Source organism: Eutrema salsugineum, unplaced genomic scaffold, assembly GCF_000478725.1.
Source record: "Eutrema salsugineum unplaced genomic scaffold, Eutsalg1_0 scaffold_2, whole genome shotgun sequence".
NCBI classification, from domain to species: domain Eukaryota; kingdom Viridiplantae; phylum Streptophyta; class Magnoliopsida; order Brassicales; family Brassicaceae; genus Eutrema; species Eutrema salsugineum.
The window spans coordinates 1,003,023-1,022,827 of record NW_006256829.1 but is presented as its reverse complement, the minus strand read 5'-3'; the positions used below and the strand labels follow the sequence as shown (position 1 = coordinate 1,022,827).

General features: G+C 34.5%; 5 protein-coding genes across 5 annotated transcripts; 3 read left to right on the top strand and 2 right to left on the bottom strand.

Moving 5' to 3' along the window:
• Nucleotides 1-935: 935 nt before the first annotated feature.
• Nucleotides 936-3,562, top strand: LOC18016779 (malate synthase). Its single transcript, XM_006398782.2, has 4 exons — nt 936-1,332; nt 1,832-2,157; nt 2,256-2,586; nt 2,702-3,562. The coding sequence occupies exons 1-4, from the start codon at nt 958-960 to the stop codon at nt 3,356-3,358; spliced, it is 1,689 nt and encodes a 562-aa protein (XP_006398845.1). The 5' UTR covers nt 936-957; the 3' UTR covers nt 3,359-3,562.
• Nucleotides 3,563-3,931: 369 nt separating this feature from the next.
• Nucleotides 3,932-4,366, bottom strand: LOC18017934 (probable calcium-binding protein CML32). Its single transcript, XM_006398781.1, has one exon. The coding sequence runs from the start codon at nt 4,364-4,366 to the stop codon at nt 3,932-3,934; it is 435 nt and encodes a 144-aa protein (XP_006398844.1).
• Nucleotides 4,367-4,785: 419 nt separating this feature from the next.
• On the top strand, nt 4,786-5,651 carry LOC18017933 (40S ribosomal protein S28-2). The gene is made up of 2 exons (XM_006398780.2): nt 4,786-4,876; nt 5,262-5,651. The coding sequence occupies exon 2, from the start codon at nt 5,263-5,265 to the stop codon at nt 5,455-5,457; it is 195 nt and encodes a 64-aa protein (XP_006398843.2). The 5' UTR covers nt 4,786-4,876; nt 5,262; the 3' UTR covers nt 5,458-5,651.
• A 3,218-nt stretch (nt 5,652-8,869) lies between these two features.
• On the top strand, nt 8,870-10,065 carry LOC18017932 (protein TERMINAL FLOWER 1). Its single transcript, XM_006398779.2, has 4 exons — nt 8,870-9,082; nt 9,378-9,439; nt 9,703-9,743; nt 9,845-10,065. Exons 1-4 carry the CDS (start codon nt 8,873-8,875, stop codon nt 10,063-10,065), a joined length of 534 nt encoding a protein of 177 aa, XP_006398842.1. The 5' UTR covers nt 8,870-8,872.
• A 6,427-nt stretch (nt 10,066-16,492) lies between these two features.
• On the bottom strand, nt 16,493-19,350 carry LOC18017931 (protein BCCIP homolog). The gene is given in 7 exon segments (XM_024156180.1): nt 16,493-16,991; nt 17,089-17,154; nt 17,236-17,445; nt 17,623-17,847; nt 17,945-18,021; nt 18,442-18,537; nt 19,335-19,350. Coding segments are annotated over 7 exon segments (924 nt in total). The 3' UTR covers nt 16,493-16,757.
• Between the last annotated feature and the right edge of the window lie 455 nt (nt 19,351-19,805).

Sequence of the window (19,805 nt, the reverse complement as noted above, 5' to 3'; positions counted from 1 at the left end):
CTATAGGTAATATTTTTAAGCATTGACCAAAATAATTTTGGCCTTCGATTAATTATATTATTGAATTAAATAATTTATGCAACAATTGATCGAATCAAGTCGAAGCATTCACAAGAATAGCATGTGATTTAGTCAAGATATGTTTTCAAATTTCACATGCAATCTTTTGTCACCGCCGAAACTGTTTATATATTTCGACACTCATTAGAAACCTAATAAAAAGTTCATGTTCGTTTACGTAACTGAGTCTTTTATTTCAGCTATTGGCTTTGTCGCTTCGACTCTGCTACTCGATATATTAGATAACATCATGTTGTCAAAAAGTTAATCAAGAGGAAGAAATATGGAGCAAATGAATCCATATTGTTCTTAATATCAAATATATGTTTTAGCAAACAAAAAAAATCAAATATATGTTGTCTCATTCATATTATTCATCACGCTTTTTTTTGGGTCAATCCTACCGATAACCATGGCTGAATAAGAGAAGAAGAAGACGGTAGTATAGTCACATCATGATTATTTCTAGCTATCTTTTTGAATTTTGATTTCTTGGTTTAGTTATCTACAAAAGGTTTTCTAAATCTTAACTCATTGCAATTGAAATAAACCAAAATTCTGAACACTGAAATGGCGACTATAAAAATAGGGAAATTCTTTTGGGGTAAATTTCTCAGCTGGTGGAAATATCCATATAATTATTATTTTTCTCAGATGTAAAAGATCCATGTGAGAATTTTTCACAAAAAAAAAGATATAAAATTTTGAGATTTATCCTAACCGATATGATGACGAAAATCATACATAACTTGGCACACATCCCCAAAGCAGAGGCACACATGTCAATGCATTTAACCTATCCTCTCCCACCTTTATAATTCATAACTTCCGATCATTTTTATTCATGTTATAACAAAATAATTTCGAGAAAAAAAAGTAATTAACAAGGCCAAAAAAATGGAGCTTGAGACATCAGTTTATCGACCAAACGTCGCCGTCTACGATTCGCCGGAAGGCGTGGAGGTTCGAGGACGGTACGACCAAGTGTTCGCGAAGATTCTGACAAGAGAAGCTCTTGGATTTGTGGCTGAGTTACAAAGAGAGTTTCGTGGTCACGTCAGGTACGCCATGGAGTGTCGGAGAGAGGCACGACGGCGTTACAACTCCGGCGGTGTCCCTGGCTTTGATCCTTCCACTAAATTCATCAGAGACGGTGAATGGGTTTGTGCCTCTGTGCCTCCCGCCGTTTCTGACCGGAGAGTTGAGATAACCGGTCCTGTTGAGAGGAAGATGATCATCAATGCTCTTAACTCCGGAGCTAAAGTCTTTATGGTCCATCTCTCTCTCTCTCTCTATCTCTCTCTTCAACGACTTTGTTTTACGATATTGTTGTTAATTGGACCGGGTTTGGTTTAAATTTGGCCGGAATTGGTACCAATTTTACTGATTTTGGTAAAAGTTTTTGATATAATAACTCGAAGCTTTTAATCGGACCGATTTCAAATTCGGTTTCGGTTTACACTCGAGTTTGGTTATGTTTTAGTCAAATTTGAAGTGGGAGAAATTGACCGAATCCAGTAATTAGTTAAGTTTGTTTCGGATCTGTTTAGTGCCTGTGTTCCTTGCGTTGAAAGCTAATATCAAATCTGTTCGTTTTAGTCTAGTCTTGCTTGATTCGATTTGATAGTTTTCTAGTTCGAACCGCTTCGGCTTTTATGTGGATTATAATTTCATCGTTAAATATTATATTAACAAGAGAATATCAGCTCGGTTTGGCTTCTCTGTTTTGGTATGTATGAAACCCGGTTTAAGATTGATGTGTTTGAATCAGGCTGATTTTGAGGACGCATTGTCTCCGAGCTGGGAGAATCTGATGAAAGGGCAAGTGAACTTGAAAGATGCAGTGGATGGGTCCATTACCTTTCACGACAAGTCAAGGAACAGAGTTTACAAGCTCAACGACCAAACCGCTAAGCTATTTGTCCGGCCACGAGGTTGGCATCTCCCGGAGGCTCACATCCTCATCGACGGTGAACCCGCCACCGGTTGTCTCGTCGACTTCGGTCTTTACTTCTTCCACAACTACGCCAAATTTAGGCAGACTCAAGGTTCCGGTTTTGGACCCTTCTTCTATCTCCCCAAAATGGAACATTCTAGGTACCTCCCTGGACCAGACCGACCGGTTGGGTCATTAATTCGCTGTTCTTTTTTTGGATTAGGGTTAATTAATTAGGGTTTACTTGGTTTCTTGATAGGGAAGCAAAGATATGGAACAGTGTGTTCGAGCGAGCTGAGAAGATGGCTGGTATAGAGAGAGGAAGCATTCGGGCCACAGTGTTGATCGAGACCCTCCCGGCTGTTTTCCAGATGAATGAGATATTATACGAACTGCGTGATCACTCGGTCGGTTTAAACTGTGGAAGATGGGATTATATCTTTAGCTATGTCAAGACCTTCCAGTCTCACCCTGACCGCCTCTTACCAGACCGTGTCCTTGTCGGTATGGGCCAGCATTTCATGCGAAGTTACTCCGATCTTCTCATCCGTACTTGTCACAAGCGCGGTGTCCACGCCATGGGCGGCATGGTTAGTCCCCTCTCTTAACTTACAACCACTAGTTTACTAGGAGTACTACTTACATCTCTGTCTAGCTATAGCTGTACATCGATGTTGAAGTGTTTGCTGTTATGGTACTGATCAGGCAGCTCAGATTCCGATAAGAGATGATCAGAAAGCAAATGAGATGGCATTAGATCTAGTGAGGAAAGACAAGCTAAGAGAAGTAAGAGCAGGACATGATGGGACGTGGGCGGCTCATCCAGGACTCATCCCAATCTGCATGGAAGCATTCACAGGGCACATGGGAAAATCTCCAAACCAAATCAAATCAATGAAGCGTGAAGACGCATCCGCGATAACAGAGGAAGATCTGCTTCAAATACCGAGAGGAGTACGAACACTCGAGGGTCTAAGGCTGAACACACGTGTGGGGATCCAATACTTAGCCGCGTGGTTAACAGGATCAGGGTCTGTCCCGCTCTATAACCTAATGGAAGACGCGGCCACGGCCGAGATAAGCCGTGTCCAGAATTGGCAGTGGATTAGGTATGGAGTGGAACTGGACGGAGACGGGCTTGGAGTTCGGGTGAGCAAAGAGCTGTTTGGGAGAGTTGTGGAAGAGGAGATGGAGAGAATTGAGAAAGAAGTTGGGAAAGACAAGTTTAAGAGAGGAATGTACAAGGAAGCTTCCAAGATGTTTACAAAGCAGTGTACTGCAACTGAGCTTGATGATTTTCTTACACTTGCTGTTTATAATCACATTGTAGCTCACCACCCCATCAATGTCTCGAGGCTCTGAAAGAAGAAAGACGAAGAAAAGAAGATGGAAGGAAAAAGAGAGTTTGAGATATATGAGTTTGTGCTGTTGTTTTCGTTTTTGTGTTTGTTTCTTTTTAAGTGATTTTTTTTTAATGTTGCATGTCGTAGTTTCTATATGTTGCCTGTTGGTATATTGTAATAAGCAGAACTTGTTCTTTTAATTCCAATAAGAAATAAATGTTCTATAGCAACCTGATTTTGTGTATGGACATGAGGTAAAACGAAAGGCAGAACATTTGTGATCAGAGTATGACAGCGTTTAGTGAGGATTTGTTTAATTCGATATAGAACAGTCTAGATTTTCAAACATAGAAACGTAAGTTAAGTAATGATGCCCCAAAAAAAAAGGTTTTTACCTAAATTTAACTGTTGCATAGTCGTCGCGTCAGTAGTTTTGAACCCTAAACCTAAATCAAAAGTTAGTTATCAAATAATAGCCTTCACCATAAAATCACCGACTGATAATTAAAAGTGTGATCACTGAAGAGAATTCAGAAACAGAAAGCAAAACAAAAATAAAAACGAGTAAGCTATAAAAAAAAATTGAGTAAAATCATAAAGCTTTCTTGTTGTTAGAATTCATCATAGTCTTAAACTCTTCAAAGCTCACAAAACCATCGCCGTCTGCATCAACGGCTCGAACCATCTTGACACACTCCTCCATTGATATATTCTCTCCAAGTCGCTTCAACACCACGTGAATCTCATTGGCTGAAATCTTCCCGTCACCATCAATATCATACAGATCAAAAGTAGTTTTCATAATAGCTTCTTCGTCGTCGTCTTTGCCGCTAACCATGCACTTAGCAAATTCGTTGACGTCGATGTGACCGTCACCGTCGGTGTCAAGCTCTATGAACATCTTATCGATTTCTTCCGACGTTGTTGAAGGAGAGAAAACACGAATCCCCTCGGCGAATTCGTCCCATGATATTTTCCCATCTTTGTTCTTGTCGATTCTTTCGAAGATCTCTGCAACACTAGACATTGTCGTTTTTTGAGTATGATATGATAATGTCAAAGTCTGTCTATGGAAAAAAAGTTATGTGAATCAAAAACTATGTCCCCCTTATATTTATAGAAGAAAATTGTTTATTATTCCTATAAAAACTCGCAACTTTTATTTCCTTTCTTTATCCTAAACCTTAATGAATTTGGAAAAAGGTAATTTTTGAATTTCCTTTTCTTTTTTCCCAATAAACAATCCAGAAACTAGAAGCATGGAGTTGTTGAAAAAAAAAAAAGGAAAAAAGAAAAACTAGAACTTGAAGAACCGGTTACAATCAATGAACCGATTTGGGAAATTAAAAAAGAGGACTAATGAACCGATTCGGTTATGGTAAACCGAGTGGATTAGCTCCCGTGACCGAATAACCTAACTTAAGAAGCCATATAAAAGCCCAAGAAATCCCTCTTCCTCGCGTTTTCGATTTGCCTCTCACTTTATCGCCGCAAAAGCTTTATCGTCGCATCGTTCTCCGTTAGCCGTCGTCTCCAGGTTCCTTGATCGATTGCAATCTCTAATATAATATTTTTCGGCTAAATCGCCTTCTTTCGAATATGTGATTAGGATTCTGCTCTGTTTGTTGAATGATTGAATCCCTAGTTTCGCTTCTGCTTAGAATTTGCTTTGTTTCGATCCCTAATTGTCAATATCCTAAAGGCTTCTTAGCAACTGAAATGTGTATTGATGAACATCTTCTCTGATTTAGGTCTTCAATCGATAGCCTAACTTGTTTCTGATGTGATATCTCTTTTAAAGTCGATAGCTTTTAACAAGAAAAAACAAACTGCTGATTACTGCTGGTCTGGTCTTGTATGCATTTCAATTGAGAATGTTATGTGAATTGTGATTGTGAAAATTGGTCTTTGGTGTTAATCAGGATGGATTCTCAGATCAAGCACGCCGTGGTGGTCAAAGTGATGGGTCGTACCGGATCAAGGGGTCAGGTGACTCAGGTTCGAGTCAAGTTCACAGACTCTGATCGTTTCATCATGCGCAATGTCAAAGGACCAGTGAGAGAAGGAGATATCCTCACTTTGCTCGAGTCCGAGAGAGAAGCTAGGAGACTTCGTTGATGCGCCTCTACTTCTTCCAATGTCTTTGGTTATCTCTCTTTTGATTCCTCTCGACTTGGATTAGTGATATGATGTTGTTGCGTTTAAGACAATTGCTGGATTGATATCTGTTCTGGTTTTTCTGATATTCAAAGTCTCTGTTACCCGTTTGTCTGAAACCCTATATATCATCAAGAATTTGCTCCATATTATCTCAATCTCGTGCAACCTAAACCACAACAATCACATCTTCAAACCAACCAAGGAAAAACCATTACTTTAGTTTGTGCTTATGTTCGTAGCCTGAAAAAGCAATTGTCCTGTGATGCCATGAACCCAAATTCTGGTTCGGTCTTCTCAATTGAAACCAAGCCTGCTTAACCAAGTCTTGACCCTCCAAAATATCTCTGGAACACACACAACTAAAGTTCATGCGTCAACCAAAACCTCTATGGAAAGTTACTAGCCTTAGATATAATCCGTAACAAAAAAAAGTTCTCCAATGTTTCAAATATCTTCTTCTAAGTAGATTTCGAACCAAAACAGATCATACCTTGATCCGAGGGTACCATAACATCCTATACATGTCACCGAAGTGGCCCACGCTTTGTGTATTTCATTTTGCGGCTCCTAATCTTACATGTGAGATTTCCAAAAACGTCTTTTGTTGTTCGTTTCCAAATGACCGCCGAAGATGCGACGACAAAAACTCTTGCCGGAGTCGGTGTACATCTTTTAGATTAAGCGTCCTAAACTAATTGATATATACGTTGGCCACTTGTCTTATTGATGTTTCTTTTGGAACTTCTGATTTAAGTGATTATCTAACCAAGCTTTTAAGTCATTTATTCTTTGATCAAGCACCCAATCTGAGTAAATTATCAATCAAGACTAGCTTTCATAAGAATATATATAAATTCTAACTTAGAACTCCACTAAAAAAAGTCGTCCTAATTTCAATTAAGGCCTTCTGTTTTTAATACTACTATTCTACAGATTTTGTGGATTCCATAAGATTTGATATTTTATGGTACGATTAATGTATGTCTTTTTTTGCTCAACTGATTAACATATGCCTTCGAACGATTTTTTGGATGGTTTTAGAATCATCATACATTACAATCTCAAATTTGATAATAGTATATCGTTTCTTCACGTACACTCTTGGATTTACTAATTTCGATAAATAAGTTTTTTTTTTTCATCGATGTTTCTTTTCAGGAATCAATGCGTTGTCGTTCCACGAGTGAGGAGTCCTAAATCTGCGATCCATATTTTTCTTTAACCTCAAATTATTTGGTTCATCACTTTATTGTATGCATTTGTACGATCTATATATGATTAATGGCATTCTAATTTGTTTCTTTTACTTAGGTTTATTCTTAATGCAAAAGGACAAAACAAATCCCATCTTACGACAGTGAAATGACCTTTGGGCAATAATTTTATCCGTAGTTGTAATAGAATCAAGTACGATGAGAATGTTAAAATATAAATTTTTCTATCTTGGCCAGTCAAATGTTTTAGTGAAATTGTTTTTGAAATCATAGACCGATGAGTGAAGAACACGCTCTAACAAAATACTAACAACAAAAATAGATAGTGATATCCGGTCTGTTCGTTGAATCGGTTTATTTTTTCGCCATGCTTTCACATGTGAAAGATTTATGCTTCGATTGACGATATATTTTTTCATCGATGTTTCTTTTCAGGAATCAATGCGTTGTCGTTCCACGAGTGAGGAGTCCTAAATCTGCGATCCATATTTTTCTTTAACCTCAAATTATTTGGTTCATCACTTTATTGTATGCATTTGTACGATCTATATATGATTAATGGCATTCTAATTTGTTTCTTTTACTTAGGTTTATTCTTAATGCAAAAGGACAAAACAAATCCCATCTTACGACAGTGAAATGACCTTTGGGCAATAATTTTATCCGTAGTTGTAATAGAATCAAGTACGATGAGAATGTTAATATAAAAATTTCTTAATCTTGGCCAGTCTGTTCGTTGAATCGGTTTATTTTTTCGCCATGCTTTCACATGTGAAAGATTTATGCTTCGATTGACGATATATTTTTATACGTTGTTATCATCCTTCATCATTCAATCTTAACTGCTACAATTTTGTTTCCTGGCGAACAAGTTTCGATGTTTCTATTTTTTTGGATTATTTATTAGCTTACTTTTTACAGGAAAACCAATAAACAAGAATGAATGTTCTAAATTTATATAGAAATATGCAATAAACTTTGCTAATTGAATTCCATATATGATGTATGACTTAAGATACATATAACTTTCCTATTGACTTGCTTATAAACATCGAACTTCTGCTCGTTAAGATTCATGACGTGTTATATTTTTCTGCAGTTACTTTACATTTAACACGCACAAAAAATAATCTCTATACCAACAAACACCTCAACAATCGAATTTACTCTTTCTAACTGTATTTAGTCGCTAACTGCAGCCATTTTTAAGTCCATCTGTAGGTACTGAAATTTAAAACTAAACTAGTGTATATGGAATCTCTACTACATAGATAGGGTAGATGCTCACTCAACTCGTGCCAAAAAAGGGGACAATTATTGGGAAAAAGGATCAAATACGTACTTTGCTATATATTTTTTTCTGTTATATTGATGTACTGTGGATATTTTAGTTAAATTTAAGCGTCTAGACATTATATACCTTTTTTCAGTATATGTTTACTTTTACGATGGTTATCAAGAAATTTGTAAAATAAGTCAATTAGTTAATCTATAATACTGTACTCGCTTCGTTCTATTGTTAGATCATATCGGATCATATTAGTCAATCCAATAAGTCATAATATTCAATCCAAATATTAATTTTCTATAAAGTACATATATAAACACGTAGTTATTGGATACTATTATTAGTACCTTTTTTATTAATATAGATTATTTGATGTCAATCCTGTAGTTATAAGTTATAACTAAAACCACAGTCAGCAAATATGATGGTCACGTGTAGTACTTGTGATACTTGAAGTTAGAACCATCTAAAGAAAAATATATCAAATTTCAATAAAAGCTAATAATTTCTCAAAACAATTAAAAAAAACTAAATTTGAAAATCACCTAATAATCAACTATTCTTTAATTCTCCCTAGTTTTATTCCTACTATGAAGGATGAATTGAAAACAAAAAAGAAAGAAAGAAAGAAAGATGAAGTTAGCATATAACTGGGGAGTAGATGTCTATTGATTCTTTAGATTTGTCCAAATCTTACAACACGACAGAGCTTGGCCCCTATCCTCTCTCTCTCTTTCTCCAAGTTGGAAAAACCCTATAAATAGATGTCTTGTTCGTCTTTGGTATCCCACACCACTACAAATCTCTCTCTTTCCCTAAGCTTAGTTGAATCCACAGTTAGAAAGATAAAGAAACCTAAACAAAACAAAAGATGGAGAATATGGGAAGTAGAGTGATAGAGCCATTGATAGTGGGAAGAGTGGTTGGAGATGTTCTTGATTTCTTCACTCCAACAATTAAAATGAGTGTGAGTTACAACAAGAAGCAAGTCTCCAATGGCCATGAGCTTTTTCCTTCCACTGTCTCCTCCAAGCCTAGGGTTGAGATCCATGGTGGTGATCTCAGATCCTTCTTCACCTTGGTATATATACATACATATATATATATATTAACATTATTAATAAATCGTCAATATCGTTGGGCTTGCTTGCTGGCTGTGTAGTCCATATATTTTTTTGCCAAAACATAGAAAAATTATCGCTTTTTATTCAATTTAGAAGTTTCCCATTTTCTGACTCCCTGGAGAAAAAGAGAGGGACGTATCAATGATCTTATAAACTGTGCCCCTTTTTCTTGTTGTTATAAGTAATGTGACGCTACTATTTCGTTTTTATAAATTTTGTATTGGTGGTAAACTCAACTGAAATGCAAAACAGGTAATGATAGACCCTGATGTTCCTGGTCCTAGTGACCCCTTTCAAAAAGAACACCTGCATTGGTACGTCCAGTTTATTTATTGTCGTTTCATTTTGGGCCCGTATTCCATAATTCATGCATTTTTTTTTTTAATTTTACTTAGCTTTTATTCCATCTTCCCATAATTCATGCATTTCATATGAATTATTATTAATAACCGTACCCTAATGAAACTTTCGAAAATTATTTTGTCTCTACATTAACGTTGTATAAACTTGGCTTGAGTTGGTTAAAATCTCTTCCATCACAAAAGTAAGAAATATTATCATTAAAATGTTTCAACAGGATCGTCACAAACATCCCCGGTACAACAGATGCTACGTTTGGTACGTTCTCGTCATGAATTTTGTGAAATAAAATATTTATAATAAAGGATATATAGGATATATATATATACTAATAAAATTTTGAATTAATGAAATAATAGGAAAAGAGGTTGTGAGTTATGAGCTGCCAAGGCCAAGCATCGGGATACACAGGTTCGTGTTTGTTCTGTTCAAGCAGAAGCAAAGACGCGTTATCTTCCCGAATATCCTTTCGAGAGATCACTTCAATACTCGTAAATTTGCGATTGAGTATGATCTTGGTCTCCCTGTCGCGGCTGTCTTCTTCAACGCTCAGAGAGAAACCGCAGCTCGCAGACGTTAATTACATTATTGTACAATAAATGTGATGACTAAAATTAATAATATGATGACTGAAGAATGTAAGAAAAAAATGTAACCATGTTTATTTATGTTCTATATATCCGTACTTTGAATAAAGAACGACAACAAAAACAAAAATAGAATCTTCAAAACATGATTATCAAAAATTGGGGTTTGATAAACATTTCAACTGTCAAGATCTAGATATACTATAAGGCATATGATGACTGAAGAATGTAAGAAAAAAATGTAACCATGTTTATTTATGTTCTATATTTCCGTACTTTGAATAAAGAACGACAAAAAAAAAAAAAAAAGAATCTTCAAAACATGATTATCAAAAATTGGGGTTTGATAAACATTTCAACTGTCAAGATCTAGATATACTATGAGGCATATAAGAAACCAAATCATCTTATCTTTCAATAGACAAACCAAATGATCCTATATTTTTCTGTTCATTTTATTTGTCAACTTTTTATGTTACTGTCGTCAAATCGTCATTAGTGATTAGTCATTGGACAGATATTACTTAGTTAGCTTCTACGGTTCATATTTTCATAATTATATACATATTATCTAATTACATTATATTCAATATATATATATATATCCATTAATTTTTTCAAGCAGAAAGTAATATTCCCGTTGAAAGAAAACCTAGGTACATTAGCAGCAAAAATTACCGATAAACTAAAATAATAATAGAACTATAATTATAAAGATTGAGTGCAGGTATATATATAATGTATAATCCATTGTAACATAACATACGCAGTATACCTCTTAAGTAATTAATCAGAAACTAAGCTGCTGAAGTATACAAAATATACTATAATCCTTACGGCTTGATAGGTTCCATCCAGTGAACATTATTATATGATAAACGTGGAAACAAGAAAAAACAAAAATTGTAAAAGGACAACTTTTTTTTTCTCTGGTCAAACTGACAAGACCTTGATGACCGACCACCCTGAAATAAGACGCGTCTCTCACTCGGCGATCAGAATATTATCATCGTGTCTATTTTTCTTCTTCATATGTTCAGTGTTTGGTATTGTGACAAAATACGTTGTTGCTAATGCTAGTACACGAAAAACTTTTTATCCTGAGTTTGAAAAACTAAGTTTCATTTCAACTGATCAGATATAATAGCAAGACGGTGACAACACTAGCTATTACAGAAATTCAATCATAAAAAAATGCTCATTTAAATTACCTAGCAAAGTAAATTAATATTCTACTTTTAGTAACAACAAAAATTACGTTCTACATTCGATGATGTTCAAATAAAGAAACGAAATATGAAAATGGATTGGCCATTTTGGGTGTATAAAGTACGGCATGGATGATAGCACGATGTTGGAAGGGAAGCAGGTGGGAAAATATTACTTTCAACGGTAAACTCTAGAGGGGCACGTGTCAATATTTGAATGGTTAGCGGCTAATTACTGTTTCACTTATCCTCAACCCCTAGCAACTACTTCTCTACATGTATATTCGCTATCATATCAACAAATCTAGCAAACTGTTACTAACTTTTTTTGGGGGGTTGTCTTGTTAGATTAGTTTCTATATATTTTGGATTCTTGTTCATGAACAAATGACTAAATAGTATAATCATCTAAAGATTAAGGGTAATGAAGTCTAATTTTACTTCAACTTTTTGTTTGATTGTGAATTCGAACACAGATTCAATCAAATATATGCTTATTTAATTTATAAAGAAACATTTAAGTTTGTGCTCAGCTTTTTTTTAATCCAAAATAACAAATTCTTAGATTTTTAAACCGATTTTCAGCCTAGTTTATCTACAATACTTTTATAAAAAGAGTCACTTAATAAATTTTTATATGAGATCTTTATTTTTTCAGAAATTAATTACCATAAATAGTAGTAGTATAGTTTAAGTGCTGTGAAAGGAAAAGGAAAAAAAAAAAGTGCTGTGAAAGGATAAGGTTTACCCATATATGTATCATAACAAAATCTCATGCAATTATTGCTTCCAAGACTTTAGAATCTAATATCTCAAAAAAGAAAAAAACCTAATATGTTCCTTGAAAATAAACAAAAATAAAAACTGAAAAAGAAGGAATGAAAAAATTGTATACAGTATCGGCAAACGGATTCACTACCAAATCAAGGGCATGCAAAGACTTTAGGCTTTGCCTGAAAAAGAGACTGTGAACTATACATTATATAGAGTATTAGGGTTTCAGTAAGACATAATGTGTCTGTGTTGTGTTTAGCCACTTATGGTTATTTTCATAGCTAAATCTTTTCCCAAAAGAAAAACGCATCTTTTAATAGTATATAAGGAGCGGCCCTCATTCGTTGTTATCTTTAAATCAACACGTGCTCTGTTACATCCCTGGTTTTACTCAAAATTTGCTACATCTATATTTTATTTTTCATTCCCAAAAATTGTGTCAGTGTTTGGATATTAATCGATTTGCTTCGCAGCTTATGGGTCATAAACTAAACATGTTATCTCACGTTTTTTTTGCTTAATAATCAACATTGCTCAAAATAACTAGGCTCACTAGATACATGTAATTCTTAATCTTTTTTTTTCAACAGCCATTATTCAATATAAAAAAGGATATATATATATATATACATGTCTGTATATAACTACATATATATATATATATATATGGTTATCTTCTTGAAATCTCTTAATATAATAAATATACACCCGATTGATAATTTGTTTGTCACTTTACGGTACACATAAATCACATCATTCAAATCATACGTTAATGAGAAAGTTATATCTACCGGTACATAGATCTACAACTACACTGCGAAATACTCTATTTCACCGGTACGAAACCGCAAACCTGGTGATTAACCAGCAGAGCAAATTATTAGCCGCCATACTTCAGTTTAGGACGAATCTCGAGGACAAACCAACATGTAATAACCTTACGATTAAAAGAGACGACCTGCCATGTTTCATGTAATTAAAAAAAAAAGAAAGAGACATAGTAATCCTTGGACCAAAACCACTGGTCCTTCGTATAAACACATGAAGATTATGAATCGTTTGGCTTTGTGATATGTAAAGGCTGTCTATATTTGATTGGATGACGTGTCGTTGAGTCGTACCAGACCCCCTCAACAATTATGTGTTAAGGTTTGATATATCCTCGTATTGTTTTGGATTTGGTGAGTTTCGAATGTTTTTTTTAAAGGTGTGTTAAGTGGCGGAGCTAGAAAAAAAATTTATGGGGTCAATTTTAATTTATAATGTATTTTGAACAAATTTTATGGGGTCATTTAGTTAAATTATTAATATTATATCTATTTTTTACATAAAAAAACAAATATTTATAAAAAAATTTAAATTTTACCTGGGTCAATTGCCCCTCCTCCCAGCATGCTTCCTCCGCCACTAGGTGTGTTTCGAACGTGCTTCATCATATATATACTAACAAGAAGTTAACAACATAAATTAAGTGAAGAGGAAGTGCATTTACACGTTCATCTGAACAAAGTAAGTTGCATATAGATAAAGTAAATTTTTTTTTTTTTTTAGATAAAGTAAACTCAATGAATCTTTTACATTTTTATGATAAATTAAATTCAATGAATCTTTTACATTTTATGATAAAGTAAATTTCATGAATCTCTTACATTTTTATGACTAACATATAACGTTGTATTGTTCCTGTAAACTATAGGGATATTCGTTCCTCTTTTTGTTTTTTTATCCCGAAAACTTAGAAGTTTTAATATATCCTCGTATTATTAAGGTCTGATATGGACAAAGTAAATTATATGTCTAATGTATAACATTGTAACAATAAACTATAGAAAATGTTCGATCATTACCGTTATTAGTTTAATTTTGGTTTAAGTTTTATTCTTTTTTTTCAGAACTGGAGCAAGCCATTGTGTAAGTAGTAAACATATTTCTGCGTGAATAAAAGGTTTTATTTATCATAAATATATGTCTTGCATGTGAGTCACGAAAATCGTATTTTTATTTGTACTTATAAATGAATACAATCGTTAATTGATTACACCTAAAAATTAAGATGATCATACAGGCAAAAGTTCAATTGTAAACATAACGATTTATACTAAAACAAAAAAACAATGCATTTTTATAAAAATACTTCAAATTATAGGAGCTTCTTCTACGATGCTTTTGCACTGCGATAAAACTGCAGAATTCACTACAAGAAAAGATAGAGTTAGCAATGACTTTTTACAACGAATTATTGTCGTCGCAAATTAACGACGAATTAACGACGATTTGGCACACAATCGTTGTTAATTCGTTGCAAAAAAAAATCGTTGTAAAACCGTCGTCATCTACGACGTTTTTACGACGATATTTTGTTTTTAGAAATTAATAATTTTTTAAAAAATAAATCGTCGTATACGACGATTTTACGACGAATTATTTTTTTTTTAAAAAATTTAAAATTGTTTTTTTTTTTAATTTTTTTAAAAAATTGTTTTTTATTGAAAAAAAAATCAAATCATCGTAAAATCGTCGTAAATTACAACGATTTTACGACGATTTTTTTTTTTTAAAATTTTTATATTTTAATTTTTTTAAAAATTTTGTTTTAATTTTTTTTTATTAAAAAAAAAATCAAATCGTCGTAAAATCGTCGTAAATTACAACGATTTTACAACGATTTCATAAAAAATATACGAAGTCCCACATCGGTAGTTTTAGAAAATTTGTTCTAGTATATATATACCTACTCATAACTATTAAACAATCAGTGTATCACTATCATCAGAGTAACCACCGGCCACCACAGATCACCAACGGCGACCACCGGCGACCACCACCGGCGACCACCACCATCGACCACGGGTGACCACCACCGGCGACCACCAGCGACCACCGGTGACCACCGGCGACCACCAGCGACCACCGGCGACCACCAGCGACCACCAGCGACTACCGGCGACCACCGGCGCAGGAAGAGCCACCGCCGCCGGAGGAGCCACCACCGCCGGAAAAGCTATCACCACCGGAGCCACCATTGCTGGAAAAATTTTAAAAAAATAAAATAATTGTTGTAAAATCGTCGTAAAATAAATAAATAAAAATAATAAAAATAATAAAAATTGTTGTAAAATCGTTGTAAAAATAAAAAAATAATAAAAATCGTTGTAAAATCGTTGTAAAAAATTAAAAATTAAAATTAAAAAAATATTAAATATCGTTGTAAAATCGTCGTAAATTAGCGACGAATATAAATCGTTACTAATTACAACGAATTTACGACGAAATTTGATTTACGACAATCGATTCACGACGATTTGATTTTCGTCGTAAAATCGATGCAAACACTCATTTACAACGAATTTACAACGAATATGGTCGTTATAAATGAGGTGTTTTCTTGTATGTCTTCGTTCTCTTTACTTCTTTGTTTAATATTAGTTGGGTTTACTTACCTTTTTACTTTTGTAAGAATTATTTTGTGTTATGCAAACTGCAAAGACTTTCTTTTGGAAGAGTTTATTTGCGACCAAAATAAAAATTACAAGAAAAAATTGTCTTTAGGGAGAGTCCAAAGGATAAGAAAGAGAGTAGAGAACAACAGTCACACTGTCGTTCTTCACAGTCTTGGTTCTGATTTACACAATCCAACAAGAAAGTTCTAGTTAATACAGATTTCAGATCATTTTTATACCAATTTACCACTGTATTCCAACTCGGTGTTGTTGGGAATCAATCCAAAGTCCTACATCCGAAGTTTAGACCAATATGGTCTAGTATATAAGTAATGTCCAACTTCAATTAGTATGAGGCCTTTTGGGAAAGAGTCCAAAAACAAATCCGTGCGGGCTTTGTCAGTTAAGGCCCAAAGCGGACAATATCATACTAATTAGGGAAGTTGGACATGGGCTTAGAAAAGCCCAATAAATGGTATCAGAGCCTAGGTCAAGAAAAAGTGGACTTGGAGAAGTTGGATTGGACTGAATATTCGGTGTGGGAGAAAAACCCTTAAAGTGACATTGCGATTAAGAAGTACAAGATGGTACTAAGTATCGCTGTAAGTTGAAGATCAAGAGTTATAGGTCTTTGGCTTGAGGGGGAAATTGTTGGGAATCAATCCAAAGTCCCACATCCGAAGTTTAGACCAATATGGTCTAGTATATAAGTAATGTCCAACTTCAATTAGTATGAGGCCTTTTGCGAAAGAATCCAAAAACAAATCCGTGCGGGCTTTGTCAGTTAAGGTCCAAAACGGACAATATCATACTAATTAGGGAAGTTGGACATGGACTTAGAAAAGCCCAATAGGTGTGATCCGCACATACTATGTATTCTCTTTTGTCAACATTACTGTTTCTTTTTCTGAAAATAAACACAAATGAGAAAAATTTTATCGATTTGTTTACTTTAGTTGACAAAAAAAGAAGAAGATAATTTTTTGGTTTTACTCGGCTTAATTATCAAGAAAACATTTTCCAAAAGGAAAATTCAGTAACAATATAATAGATAAACATCATTGACATTGTTCATTACTGAGAGAATCCAACTTCTTTCTGAATTCAAGAATCTTGTCTGCCTCTACGACCATCACTAGACCCGTCAGCTGATAATTCTTCATCTGCTAGAATCGCCATTATATCCAAAGATTACAAACCAGGAACAATTGAATCAAACTTAGGAGATTCCAGGGAAAGTATGTTGGAATTAAAAGAGATAACTCACCTCTTGAGATGTAACGAGCTGTGAGTGCATAGGGAATGTGAAGGACAAAGAGCTAAGCTTTTTTTCGACAAAAGTTTAGAGAATTTTTGTTCTTTTCGCATGGGAAATAGAGTAAGTAATGTGAGAATACATACCTCGAGAAAAATCTCATCTTCTTCAGGCTTAAGGAATACTGTTTCCTTGCTGTCTTCTTCAGCATGACGAGGTTTTTTCTGCTTAGGATTCTTCAACTATATAACCAAGAAATCCATATGGTCCACAACACACTGTTATTACAAGCAAGCTTATTCGAGAATCGCACAAATACATTGAAAAAACACAAATTACCTTGTAAATCTTGGTGACTAGAATATATGACTTGAAGCGGAATGACCCCCTGAGCTCTTCTGTACGCTACAAAACAGAGAGTTAACTGTTATAATTTCATTGCTCATAAGAAAAGAAGTTACCTAACTTTTTTTTTAAAGATCAAACCTCATATTCAGTAGCCCATGAGACTTCATCAAACAGTCCATCATACAGTGGAGGAAGGAGTTGAGGAGGAAGATTCATCACTCTTTGAGATACCAATAAACCAACATCTTTTGCCTTTTTCTCCAAGAGAAGTTCTAGATCACTCGCTATATTATGCTCCTAACATACTTTCAGAAGAAACTCTTTTAGCTCTCTAAAACACTTATTGTCCTGAACATAAACAAACAATAGTTAATATGTCACATACCGCAAATTACAGAAACAAATGCAAACAAACATCTTTGCACATTAAAATTAATTACTTCAACAAGCTTAACAATCAAATCACCAAGTAAGCTTCACATACACAGATCTAGAACTTAACAAAGGTGAGTTTACATGACTTGCCTTGTATCTTGCCAAGTTAAGAGCAGTGACAACAGCAAATAATGCCTCATCCTCATCATCTGCTACTTTGACCACAGTTCCTACCGTTGTTTGATCCAATATCAAATCCACAAAACCACTCAAATCCCACTCCTTGTCATCGAGATAGTTTTGTAGGAGGATCTTGACTCCGTGAAAGTCTGTAGCTTTGGGGTCAAAGAACTCAAAATCTGCTTGGACGTCTCCCTTCAAAGAACAAGCATAGAAAAGAAAACGGTGAATAATGACCTAACAGAAAGAAAAAAAGGTAAACGAAATACCAGAAGTGTAAGTAGTCGCTTACCTGAGAGCCTTCTTCATCAGAGGATTCCAACAGTTGTTCTTCTTTCCCATTTTTGGATATATTAGGGATCTTTTCGTCTACAAAATTAAGATTGAGACATACTCATCAGGACATTACAAATGTTCTGAAATACAAAGTCTCAATCTGAAGTTTTGACTAACCAAAAGACATCTCTTCAGAACATTGAGAATTTTTAGGATGAAGCAAAAATTTCAGCCTAATTTATCAAAACCTATGCAAACCGCTGAATTGAGTTCAAGGAACCGTAATTACTACTTCATCAAAAGAAAAAAATACGATAAGCAAAACGGATTCACTAGACTAGTATATGATAGATCGATGCCGACGAAATTAATTACCTTCAAACTGAGAAGCTGAAAAAGATGGGTAGAAATTGAAAAGCTCAAAAATATAGGTTTTTAATTCCAAAGCTGAACCAAAATTGGATAGAAATTGAAAGCTTTTGCTTCTTGTCGACTAAAAGTCGGAAAACTTACCGACGGTTAAGCGAGTAGAAACACCGGTACGAGAATCGGCGGCGACTGGGAAACACACCGCGCGAGAGACGAGCGAAGAACCGATAAAAGAAACGGCTTCATAAAATTAACTAAATAGCCTAAACCGAATGGTTCAATAAATCTGTACCGGATCATTTTCCCGGCCGGTTCGGGTATAAATGTTACAAATTTATTTTTCTTTTCTTTTCTTGACAACATTAAGTATAAGGCCCAATCTCTGTTCCCTCTTAACTCAGCTATGGTGATTAGGCCTTGTTCTGCAAAGAAAGCTACAAGCTTTGACAAATCTATATACTATAATCTCATCATTAATTTTTATATTTCTTTATATAAATTTTAGTATTTCGTTCATTTATCTTTACCATGTAGAAAATTTTTCACCAAATAAAGGAGCTCCTCGCGTTAATCTTACATCATTTTTAACCAAAGTAAAGTATGAGGTCATGTACCAGAATTTGTTAGAGTTATTCAACATTTCAGGTTGATGTATAGGACCAAATTGGAAGAAGCCTAAAACGGGAAGGGATTCGAGTGATGTTGAAAGGTGGGGCAGGCAACAGTAAGAACAACAGTTAAGGTTTGGTGTAATGGGCAGCTTTGAGAAGTCAGTGTGTGACTGTGTGTCTTTAGTCTTCAAGGTTACTGTGAACATTCACATGGTTCGATATCTAGTCATCGTGAATTCGTGACTTATGAATGTAGCTCTCATCAACTGATTTAAGATATACGATGATTAGATATCGACCTTGTGGTGTAGTCTTCACCACAAATAAGTGCGCTCGATCAACCAATAAAAACTGTAAAAATGTTTCTTTATTTTATAGTTGTGACAAAACGAAAAGCCAGCTTATGAAATTAAAACTTTTGGATACATTCGGTTAAATACATTACACTTGTTGGAACAAAAAAAGGAAAATCCGAAATGACGGAGGAGAGCCAAGGAAGAAAACAAAAAGGTTTGTTAGGAAGAATTCAGGAAGTGGAAGTTAGTTTCATACACATGCTAAAACATGTGATCTCTTCGTAGATCTTTTGACTAAGATCAACCAACTTTAAGTATTTACCAATTAAGTCCTGAAATATTTATATTTTTTTTTTGTTTTTTTGTGATTGCATGAAAAATGTGAGAGGTATCGTATGCATTATGCCTACTGATTATGCATTGCGTGTTAAGGTCAAACATCTTTTTTTTTTTCCAATACGACGTTACTGTCGAATCTACTGAAAATGCCGGAAAGCGAAACTACTAGTTGTTATTGTTTTTTTTTTCTTTACAGCAAATTTCAAATTAAATATATGTTTCCTTCTACATTCAATAAATCAATAATCATGCTTTAGAAAAT

Coding starts and splice junctions, on each gene's coding strand:
- LOC18016779 (XM_006398782.2), top strand. CDS start 958: ATGGAGCTTGAGACATCAGTTTATCGACCAAACGTCGCCGTCTACGAT. Junction 1,333..1,831: donor CCGGAGCTAAAGTCTTTATG/GTCCATCTCTCT, acceptor TGTTTGAATCAG/GCTGATTTTGAGGACGCATT. Junction 2,158..2,255: donor CCCAAAATGGAACATTCTAG/GTACCTCCCTGG, acceptor GTTTCTTGATAG/GGAAGCAAAGATATGGAACA.
- LOC18017934 (XM_006398781.1), bottom strand. CDS start 4,366: ATGTCTAGTGTTGCAGAGATCTTCGAAAGAATCGACAAGAACAAAGAT.
- LOC18017933 (XM_006398780.2), top strand. CDS start 5,263: ATGGATTCTCAGATCAAGCACGCCGTGGTGGTCAAAGTGATGGGTCGT.
- LOC18017932 (XM_006398779.2), top strand. CDS start 8,873: ATGGAGAATATGGGAAGTAGAGTGATAGAGCCATTGATAGTGGGAAGA. Junction 9,440..9,702: donor CAAAAAGAACACCTGCATTG/GTACGTCCAGTT, acceptor ATGTTTCAACAG/GATCGTCACAAACATCCCCG. Junction 9,744..9,844: donor TACAACAGATGCTACGTTTG/GTACGTTCTCGT, acceptor ATGAAATAATAG/GAAAAGAGGTTGTGAGTTAT.